Source organism: Echeneis naucrates, chromosome 15, assembly GCF_900963305.1.
Source record: "Echeneis naucrates chromosome 15, fEcheNa1.1, whole genome shotgun sequence".
Lineage (NCBI taxonomy): Eukaryota > Metazoa > Chordata > Actinopteri > Carangiformes > Echeneidae > Echeneis > Echeneis naucrates.
In genome coordinates this window covers 11,930,810-11,942,534 of record NC_042525.1, presented here as the reverse complement: position 1 = coordinate 11,942,534, position 11,725 = coordinate 11,930,810, and the positions used below count along the sequence as shown (strand labels likewise).

The window sequence follows — 11,725 nt, the reverse complement described above, 5'->3', positions numbered from 1 at the left end:
TATATATTATTGCTTAATCTGATAAAAGCTGCATGACACGCACACACACACTTGGGCAAGTGGGTTTCTGTAATCATCTTGGTGTTATGCACTTTAAAAACGTTATTTTACATAAAAAGTGGTTCGGGCAATTAGATGCGTAATTGCCACCATCTTGCCAAAATGATGGGTAATGTATTCAAGGGAGGGCATTACTCCCTGAGCATGAGCTGCTGTCTTTTAACCGTTTTCTGTTTCTCCTACGTCCACGTGTGAGTGAGTTTGTGTGTGTTGCAGTTTATAATATTTTCTCACTATTTTGGTACTTTTACATGGTCAATCCTTTACTATTTGGTACTATATCACGCCAGTATTACTGTCAATTTATTCTAATTGTATTTTTGCTGGCAATTTAATCATATTTAATTATATATATAGTTGTTGACCATATTTTTTGACTACCAAACTCTTGTTTTTATAAAGAATATAACCGAGATAACAACATTATACTTTCATTTAAGTAACCACTTGACCCACTGTGCAGTTTATTTGAATAATAACATATTGTTCTGTAATATCACATATTTTTATAAGGTTTAGAAACGGTTGAGATTTTCTCACTAGATTAAATTCTATTAAAGTGTTACAGGATCCTACAGGTGCCTATGAACACTTAATGCGAAACGCGAAGTATTAAAAAAAAAATGCTATCTAAGCCAATTGTGTTTTCATCCAAGTGAACCTGCTATAATTTTCCTCTTGATTATGAGTGAATGTGGCGAGATTGCATTAGTCAATTTTGATCAAAACATTGCGTAATTTGAGTAAAACTGTGAAAGTTAACTGTGCTATCCTTTGATGATTTTAACACTAAAAAGTATTTTTGTCAGGTGAGACATCTTGTCACTGCTACATCATACTCTTGCTGCTTATAGTATTCATTTTATTTATATTGTATTTTATATTTCATAAGAATTGATATCTTTTGGTAATTTTACAGAGGAGCAACGCGGATCCTAAGCGATGAGGATTTAACGTATGAGTGGAGGGAGGGTACAGTTATAGCATAAAGTAGCATTCATCAGTAATAATTTATTACAAAACTAATTCATGTTTTCATACCAGGGTGCAGTGTTTCGTGTGTCAAAAAAAGTTTCAATTTCATAACATTTTGTTGATTCATTTATTTCTTTGAGTCAAACCCACCTTCAAAATGTGAGAGCCTAGGACTCAGGATCAGCAGGGGAAGCCAAACCTGCCTGTGCACGGTCCCTTTAAATGACAGCAGCGCTCAACAAAGCCTGTTTCACTCCTTGTAGTTTACACATTGTGTTTTTTACGCGCAGGAAGATGATCTGTTAATAGTTTGAGGACAGATTTAGAAGAATCAAAAGATAAAAAAAAAGAATAATAATAAAGTCGAACAACTGCTCTAATTCACATCTGGAATAGAAATACATAGAAAACTGGATGGTCAGAATTAAACAATGAGGATTTGAGTTAAAAAAAAACAAAACAAACAAACAAAAAAAAAAAAACAACTAACTTCCACGTTTCCCATTCACAGCAGCGTTTTGCATCAAAGGCCATTTTCCGTTTTCATGTGTAGACTAATACCGTTATTGGAAATGAATCAATCAGTTCTAAACCCTATATGACGACCTCATCAAGAGACAAAGGACTCATTCTAACATCGTCAGATCTCCTAAAGTATTGACGTGTACCTACCATGCACACTCAACACGGCCCCATTACTGCAAATTAATAGATTAGTATGGCATTATTCCTCTGGCACATATCGATCTGTAAACGTCTGCAGCACATTGCATCAAATAAGAGCAACGTTCACACGCCGCTTCGGCTCAGCTTATGACCTTGATTTGCGCGCATAAATTGAAAAAATTACCACTCGATAATTTCCATTTGTGCGACATCTTTATGTAAAGGAGAAAAGAGAGCGGGGCCAAAATCAGATAAAGTACATTTGCAGGGACGGGGGCAAACTGACGTGACCGGGTATTGCGCTCAGTGTGTTATATTAAAATAGAGAGCTGAATGGATAATTTTAAGACAACCCCTCCCTCCTCCCCTGAACTTCCCCATCGTGGGTTTTAGTGACAGTTTGTGTGACGCTATCACCTTGTGCACCTATTCTCTGCCACCACTGGCATCTGTTCACATGTGTGCTGGACTGTTAAAGTTTCTTACAGTAGGACTTATAGGCTTCATGCACAGCACTTAAGGAGCGTTTCCGGCCGTGCGCCATGAAACGAGGTTCTGTGGGGCCCCTGGAGGGGTTGGCAGTGGTCCCATCCCAAGACAGAGGTCACGTGAATACAACAATATTTCAATTAATACAACTAAAAAAGAAATTCAAAAGAATAAAAAAAAATCAACAGATTCACCCTGTTATGGATGATGTCTATAATCAGAGGCCACACAGAAGTGACTTATTTTTTGACACCCTTTGAAAAGCAAGTCCTGTTTTAAATCCTTCCCATTTGCTTTCCTGATTGAATGCGAGCATCAGATTTTCATCAAAGTTCTATTAAGTGAAACATAGGTTGCGGGGCACCGTCTGATTGGAACAGTTTAAATTTTAATTGTGTTTTTAATTTGACATATAGTTGCTGTGAAGAATGACACTGAAACGCCGAGGGGCGGTCGATTTTCTTAATTTCTCCCCGAGGAATTGATGAGTCTATCAGGGCAGTAGATTGGAAAGCCATTAAAACTCAATGGTTAGGTTGTTAATTGGAACTTGATGGATAGAAGCCCTTGGATAGGCTGTACTGATCCAATCTTCCTGACTTTGTGTTTTCCAATAAATTACCCAGTTCATTTCCACACTCAGATTACATAAATTGTACACCTCCAGGGCTTGGGCGCTCTGCTTGCGTTTACAACTCTCTCTCCTCCCCTCTCCCTCTCTCTCTCTCTCTCTCACACACACACACACACACACGCCACGTGAAAAAAGAGCAGGCCCCGCTTTCTTGAATGAAAATCGAAACATAATCAACGTTTATACTTAGAAAATTTATTGATATCATTTTCTCTGGTAATTTCCTTATTTTAGACTTGGACACGCCATATATCATAATACACACGTGTAAAGGGTCTTTGTTTAATATTTATCGAAGCTTGATTCCCAGATCAAAGCGCCTCATAACTTCATCTGTCTTTCTCAGACCTTTCTTTCCTGCTAAAGATCTTGTTCTGTTATTGCGGTAGGGCGGCCATACACCACCTATCATAGTGATAGAGCACGAACTTAGGCCCACTGCTCGCCGTGTTTGGGCCTCGGTGAAACGCTAGGATCAACATTTCCATAGGCTCCTAATGGGTAGAGCTGCGCTGCTCGGCCTGGGCTCGCCCATAAACGCCGACTCTGATACTCTGACATAAAAACATGGCGCGTAAATCATCCTCTGCAGCACAATAGCAGCCTGTTATGTCCACTATCTCTATGATGAACTAATCTCACTTTGCAAAAAGTCGTCTAAAAGTGATGAAGGCGCCTCCACCTACAAAGGTCTTTGTTTGAAAAGAGCGGCATATAAAATAAACCCATTTAACTGTCATTGCAGATTTCACGCCTTATGTGTAACCACCATAAATCCAGCATCCGCCCCGACTGCCCCCATATATTCAACCCCCCCTCCCTTCAGTGCAGCCTCTCCTGCCTAAGCGTTTTGTTAAGATCGTTTAGCAGCTGCTGGCCCCGCTGCCAGTTTGACGATATTTACGCGTGAATCCAGATGCTGTCTGGCTACTGTGATGAGGATTAGGATGGTGACTACAGAATCTGCTGCCAGCATCATCATCATCATCATCATGGTGTTCGTCGTCTTCCTCTCACAGAGCGCCGGTTGTGCTGCGCTGACATGATGATTAAAGCTGACCATTCGTAATGTGTCTGGGGCTCCGTCACAAAGCAGTAAAAGAGGGATAATGCACCCGAACCGCCAGCTCAAGCCCCGCAGCTGTCCCGCAGCCAGACACAACCGGAGAACACACACACACACACAGAAAAAGCTTGAGTGATGAGGGCGGGCGGTGATGGGAAGCGCGCCCCCTTGCACCCCTCCTTCTCTCTCTCTCTCTCTCTTTCACACACACACGCGCGCGCGCGTGCCAACACCCACGCCCGCGCACACTCAGCCCCCTCCACATCCAATCAATTAGTCAATCAATTAGCCGGCCTCCACTCCACGCGCGGTCATCACGAGGCAGATTAGCTCAGTAATGATCAAATTAATTCTTAATCGCAGATAATGGACGCGGAATGAGTTTATTATTTTCAGGAAAAATGAGTTAGGCCTCTATTAGATCCAAGGCTGCAGGCCTGTTACCGTCAGCCGACCAATTTAACATACATGAGATAATAAGAAAAAAACAAACAAACAAACAAAAAACGATATATTGGTTCTTGGACGAGGCTTTGTTGACTGAGCCGTTTCCTGGTTTTACAGGTTGTATAGATAATAGATGTGTAGCTTATATTTTCATAAGCCACATAATATAAGGAAATATCAGTCTGTACCACTCTGAGGCATATTTTATCCTGATAAAACATTCTTACAAAGAAAGCATGTGAGTATTGAGTTTAAGATGAATATTTCTCATTTAATCCTAAATTTATCGAATAGAAACTTTAAAAAGTAAGAGCATTATAAAAACATAGCATTTGAATTTACCGGAAACCATATGAGGTACTGGCGGAGTTCACGAGCCCCAAACATCTGCACACTCTGTTGGATTGGAGGTAGCCTACTTGTTGATGAGGGTAGAATAAATAAGTTGATAAAATAGTAAATGTTTAAAGGTTTGAAAGTCTTAAAGCTACACACCCAAATATTCCTATACCTGCTCCAAGTACAGCTGGATGCAGGAATGAGTGCTGCCGGCCCTCCTCGACACTCTCGCTCCCTTCACAACTTTGACAGGAGTTTGAAATTTCCGGGCTTGTGTTGAAGGCGGCGATTGGTCCAGGAGGAGCTTACCTACATGCAAACGAAGCAACGCAATCCTGCTGTCTCTGATCCAGAGCGTGAGGAGGAGGATCGGGAATACACTCATGTTCCCCGAGCTCTAGAAAAAACACCTCAATGTTAAAACTCCCCAATTAAACAGACTAGTGGGGGGGAAAGAGGACAATAGGCGCTTTCGTAATTTTTACGCACCAATCGTGTAGAAAGCAATAACGGAATACAAGGAGACAGACAGATTCAGTCAATACTTCAATACTGTTATGAAGCGAGAATGAGTAACGTAGAAGACAGCGGGAGCAAGTGCTCGTCGGGCCCAATTTCCAGCTTTACTATCCAGTCTATTTTAGGCACACCGTCCGATGCCCCTCGCTCCGGGACCAAGGAGCTTTCTAAGGGGCCGCCGCCGCCGCCGCAGAGGAGGCGTTCACTGTCCGTGTCCTCCTCCGAGGAGTGCAGCGGCGGGGAGGACTCGGCAGACTGCTTCTGCTCTGACACGGGTCACAGCGAGCCATGTAGCCAGCACAACTTCTCATGTTTAGGTGAGCATTATTATCAGTATTTTTTTTATTATTATTCATTCCAAATTGATTATCATTTATAATTCCGAGTACGAATTTTAAAACGCCTTTTTAATATTAACGCGCTCATTGGCTCATTTCACGTGTGTTTATTTTAAATGTATTTACGGTGTGAAGTGGAGCAAATTATTATTATTATTTTTTTTTTTTTTTTTTTTTACAAAAAAAAAAAAAAAAGCCAGGGCTGATTTTGTTTTTGTTCGTTCTTCAGCTGCTGACTGTGACACTCATTCAGTCCACTTGTTTGTTCAGCGCAGACCAACATCGCGGCGGCAGCGGAAGAGGGGAAGGTCGAATAATTAGCCCGGTGTCTTTCCTCCCGTTTCAAATTGAATTGAGGCTGCTAATTGATTAAACATGTTTCCAAAATGGCTGCACTACTCGTCGTCAATTGAGCGTTAAATAAAGCGCGGTTTAATGAATAGCTTGGTCGCGCTGAGTTGTTTATTTTAAAAAGTCACCGGCTCCCAGCTGTCCATTTAGAGTCAGCACTCTAAAAGCGAGTGGCAATGTGTAAAGTGATTTATTTCATTTATTTGTATTTCTTTTTGCCCAGTGTCCTGTTTAAATAGCGTGTTTATCTCCTCTGATAGCCTACTGATCACCCCCCCCACCACCACCCAAATCACTCCCACCCCTCCACCCCCTCTCTCTGTGCTCATGCTGCGTTCAGGTCCAGCTAAAGGACTCCTCTCTGGGACCGACGGGCTGGCGCGGCGGCCGCACCTGCCGCAGCCGCTGCTTCAGGATTATAAGGAGGAGCAGGAGAGGCCGTGCCATCAAATGTCCCCTCTGTCCGAGGAGAGACAGACGGACGGTGCCGACAAGCAGGGCAACTCGGCCAAGAAGAAGACGCGCACGGTTTTCTCCCGGAGTCAGGTGTACCAGCTGGAGTCCACCTTCGACATGAAGCGGTACCTGAGCAGCTCGGAGCGGGCCTGCTTAGCCTCCAGCCTGCAGCTGACGGAGACTCAGGTCAAGACGTGGTTTCAGAACAGGAGGAACAAATGGAAACGGCAGCTCTCAGCGGAGCTGGAGGCGGCCAACATGGCCCACGCCTCCGCACAGACACTCGTGGGGATGCCGCTGGTTTTCAGAGATAACTCCTTACTGCGCGTTCCTGTGCCGCGATCTATCGCCTTTCCGACTCCCCTGTATTACCCGGGGAGCAACCTGCCAGCGTTACCTTTATACAACCTGTATAACAAGATTGAGTATTGACTGACTCTATTGTATGTTCATCGCTGCAGTCCACGTAGAAAAAAAACTACAAAAAAACACACATACCCAAAAAAAAAAAAAAAAAAAAAAAAACCGAAACGCATTACAAAACATTACAACGTTCTTCTAAGTGTCTCCACATAACCCCTGTATATTAATTGTATCACTTTATTTGCTTATTATGCAGCAACTGTCGTCTCACAAGAAAGCAATTAAGCTTCCCTATATGTATAAAATACACCATGTGTATAATTAATTCTAAGAATTTTATACTTTTATTTTATTTTTCTTCAACTGATTAAACACTGGACTTTAGCCTTCATATCACTCAAGACATATGGCTTGCACAGGAAATGCTTTAAAGCCGTTTCTTGTCATAATTGATTTGTCAATTACATTGGAAAACACCAGTTATTTTATTTCACCTGGCAGGAGCCGAGTGCTGACAGGAAAAACACAATTCTTCCATTTAAGGAAAAATATCATTGTTTCTATTGTAATTTAGACCTTCAATAATAACCCTTCATTCAATAAATTTTCTATTTCAGTGAAAATCGGCCTGTTTGGTATTATTCTGTGGACTGTTTTTGTGTACCTACATTCTCTGCTGACACATTTGCATTTGACCGCAGAAAGTAAACATTTAGAGCAACTGTAAACAAGACTCTAGAAAAATCTTACTCAGTTATCTTGACACTTCCTGTCCCTTGAAGAGCAAACAATACCAAAACGAATTTTGTGACGTGCATTCTGTTGTATTAATTTGTGACTCAGCCAGACATGAGTGGTGAACTTTTGTTGTAGAGGCTCAGTAATTCTAAAAACAGGGTCTTTAAACGCAAAGTAAGTGTGCTTTCGCTACGGCCGAAACGTGGAGTAAGCCTGCTGTGCTTGTACATTTGTTTACAATGCTGTTGGCCTGCATATAACACTATGTATCACATCCAGTATTAGGATACGAAGTTCTTGATAAGTGCATTTTAATTACAGCTTAGCTGTGGGAATGAAAACCAGATTTCTTGGGTTGCAACTTTTTTAATGAAGTTTTCATTCTGCCGGACTCAGTTGCCCCTTGATTAGGTTTATTCCTGAGTAAACAAAGAATAGTAGTAAGTAAGTCAAGTAAGTGGAATGACAAGTCTAAGTCTAAAACTGCAAATGGTTTAATTATTTATTGAGTTTTTTTGTCATACTTAAAGGTGGATTTTTCATGTAAAGTCGTAACCACAGGCACCTGGAGGTTAAGGAGCAAGCTGTCTTGTAACGCTACAAAAAATACACAAAAGAGTGAACTATGAAATAGATAAAGGGTGGGAAAGTGAACCATACTGTCACAAGCCAATCATGCCCTTGGGCAGGATCTGCCTCCCATGGCTCTGGAGCATCAGGCCTTGTAAGTGGAAACCAAATAAAAAGGGATGTTGTCAAAGTTCAAGACTCATGCTATCATTAATCGAAGCTCTTTTCTCCATCTGTGTAAGGAATTACTGTATCACTTACATTCTGAATTCAGGATGCCATCAACATCAGGTCCTGTTGATTCAGAAGCTAGTTTACATTTCCAAGAGGTCCTGCTCCCTTGAAATCAATTTACACTCTATAAAAGTTCAATATACTAATTCATAACAATTCAGCCCATACAAAAAATAAATAAATAAATAAACCTGAACAGAATCTCTAATGCACACATACTTATTTCCAAGCACACATAAACACATACACTCTCACACACAAATGTCCCATGGTTGATGGGAGCAATAAAACAGTGTCATTTGGCAGCTTTTCTTGGATGTTATATTATCTACAAGGGACCAACACCACCACAACCACAACCCACCCAACCCCTTCTACCCATCCCACAAATCTCTCACTGTGTGCTAATGGCTACATTACCTAGCAGAATCACAACTAGCCAGGCTCTGCTGCCCTGCAGATTATGCCTGACCCAATTTCTGCAACAGCCGCCCTGTGTTTCTGGGAAAATGGATAGCGTTAGACAACAGTAGTGATTTATGGGTAACTCCAGCGCCAGCGAAGAGGTGAGGTACAGGAGGATGAATTTGTGACAGGAGAGAGAGAGAAAAGAGAGCTAGAGGGAGGGATTGGGAAGCAAAACGCTTATGAAAAGGAGCAATAGCTATGGTTGAATGAACCTGTTTATTAGTTTCCAAGTGGTCATTATGTCATCAGGTGTGACAGCAATGCACAGCTCTTTTGGATGGATGTTTGCACCCCGCTGACTTGTTGGAAATCTGCATGACCTGTCACCTGAGGTTGTTTGATTTATACAGGACAGTGAGAGAGAGAAATGCGCGAGGACAGCACGATGAGCAAAGAGAATAAGAGGCAGAGAGAGAAAGTGAAAGAGAGAAATAGGTGAGAGGTAGTGGAGGGGGTTCGATGTAACTATGTATCACTTCAATGGCAGGTGTGAATTACAAATTTTAATAGCAGGGCAATGAAAATGATTTGAAGTGGTTTAAACTGCAAAGAGACAGCGACTGGCATGGTGATGAAGATTTGTTGAGATGATGTGTTGTGCCTTAGGATTCATCAAACCTGCCTGGTAAGGTGAAAAGCAAGTGTAATTCACTGTGGAATAATTTATGATGGGAGTAATGGAAACTGGGCTACATACAGTGTGGAGAGGAAGCGGCGAAGACAGAGCACGAAGCACAAATTGATTCTTAGGATAGTTTTTGGGCATATTTACAGGATCATAATGAATTGTACTAAAACCTGCGGATATCACCTCTTTTACATCTTGAGCTAAAATGATGGAGATCAGAACCAACTTAATAGAGACTCCATTAAATTTAAACAGGCTGCAACAACATTATCTATTGCTTTACTTTTTTTATTTATAATGTCCTTTTCTAATATATGGGGATCTCATTTTTTATATGTTCCATCCCTTCATCATTTATTTGGATGAGGGCTTTTCAGCTACCACCCCAATATATTTACAACCATTTGATTTAAAGAGGGGCTATATGGGCTTCATATTAGAACGGAAGCTTATGAAGTTTAACACCACGAGCAGATGCAGAGCCTCGGATCTGCCTCAAGACAAGAGTTTTAAAAGCGATCGCAATGCATTAAGCCAGACAACTCTCAAGACCTGTTTGCTCCCTAAATGAATTTGAGGGAAGAGTAACAAGGTTTTTGAGGCAGGCCCTGTCATCCGCTGGCTTTAACCAGCTTCTGTATTAATGGGTTAATGGTTAAAAAGGAGAGCTTGGACCAGAAGTGATTTTTCATGATTCTGTTTTATATCAACTGGAAATGAAGGAGCTGAAGGGAAATTGTGTTTGCCTCCACCACTCCACCCCTTCACCATAGCCCCTATCCCTTCTCCTTAAATGAAACAGGACTATGGTACAGTAAAAGGCAAAGGGAAATGGCCAATGCAGCATATTGGTATTAAGAAAAATGGAAATTATTAGGTGTGCTTTAAAGATGTTTTCAAAAATCCTGAAACAAATGGTTAGGAATGCTTTGACAACAAGCATGAAAATATAACTATATAAAACATAGTAGTAAAAATAGATTTTGTCATTTACTGGAGAGAAAAATCTAAAAACCGAAGTCCTAAACGAATCATTTTACTGACAGTACGAACATGACATCTTTTGGGATGTTCATAACACAAGGTCAAAAACAAGCAGCTTCTGTCAATGAAAGCCTTTGATTATCCAAGTTAAACAACCCAAGAATAATATTTAACCAAAAATCTGAATTATGGCTTTAATGGCGAAATGCATTAAGCTTCATTGTTAAATTACCAACCATTTCTTGAACTGCCTGTTTTGAAGCCCCCATTCGCTGTCCAATATGCATCAAACTATTATAGGCAACAGTGTGTGTGCAGAACTCAGCTATTACTGTAGAGATAAGTCCATTAGCATTACCTTTGACACTATAATGGATGTGAGATACAATTTTCTGCTCTCCATTTTGTATTCGTAAGAATAATAGGGGGATTATCTTCAAGGCCCTATGCTACACACTCAAGAGTGAGACCCCATGGAGGACAGAGAGCACGGCAACAGTTGTTTTCACATCCTCCCTACTCTCTCAGCCCTTCGCTCTGCTCCAAGATCCTCTCAGAGAGAGACCGGGAAGATAAAGCATGTCATTATTCTATTAAAGACCTACAATTTTTGTAATGGGACTTGCAGCAGTCGGCAGAAGTGCAGGCAGCTTCTTCAATATCCTGGACATTATTTGCTCGTTTAGTTAAATGATGTTTCTAATTCCCTCATAATTACTTGTAATGAGGCTGTCTCCCTCGTTTTGATGCGGCCACATCTTAATACAGCATGGCATTCTTTTTTAGGGATAATTACCTCTCATGAGGCCGGGGAGCAAGGCTGGGGTTTGTTGTGTGCTGCACACGTGGCAAATTGGCTTGTTTCCTGCCATCTTGTCTTCCTGCAAATTGGTAAATTAAGTTTCTCGGCTGGAGGATCAGAACTGTTAAGTTTGCTTTCTTGGCTCCTTGAAATGATTGGCCTCACTGACAGAGAGATGGCTGCATATTCTGTGTTTTGTCCCATTAACTACCTAGACTGTTTATTTACAACAAATGTTTGGGGAGCTGAATGTTGGAGCATTAAAAAACATGCAGTCACAGAGCAACAAACACATAGAATTCCTTTATGTGAATGATATGTTATTAGAAATATTTTTTCTATATATTACTAGGGTCAATAATAATTATATCCTTCTAAATGTAAAGGTTCACGTTGGAACATTGAAAATAAAGATGACTAATATGTATGATCCCAGTTTAAGCAGGAATTTTCCCTTTCCCTGTTTGCTTTCAGTTTGCAGACCTGCCTGTCTTGTCCCCCTGAAATGATCCAGCTCCCGTACTCCAACCGCAGCCATCGCAGGGTTGGCTGAGGGGTTTTTATTTCTAAGTGCTGATGTGTCACAGACAGTTTGGCT

General features: G+C 41.2%; 1 protein-coding gene across 1 annotated transcript; it reads left to right on the top strand.

The window, feature by feature from the left end:
* The first annotated feature begins 5,057 nt into the window (after positions 1-5,057).
* hmx2 (H6 family homeobox 2) lies at positions 5,058-6,857 on the top strand. The gene is made up of 2 exons (XM_029521560.1): positions 5,058-5,512; positions 6,225-6,857. The coding sequence occupies exons 1-2, from the start codon at positions 5,245-5,247 to the stop codon at positions 6,770-6,772; spliced, it is 816 nt and encodes a 271-aa protein (XP_029377420.1). The 5' UTR covers positions 5,058-5,244; the 3' UTR covers positions 6,773-6,857.
* The last annotated feature ends 4,868 nt before the right edge of the window (positions 6,858-11,725 follow it).

What these genes read in the sequence shown, in the direction of transcription:
- hmx2 (XM_029521560.1), top strand. Translation starts at nt 5,245, where the DNA reads ATGAGTAACGTAGAAGACAGCGGGAGCAAGTGCTCGTCGGGCCCAATT. An exon ending in GCACAACTTCTCATGTTTAG is followed by an intron (nt 5,513 to 6,224) that starts GTGAGCATTATT and finishes TGCTGCGTTCAG; the next exon opens with GTCCAGCTAAAGGACTCCTC.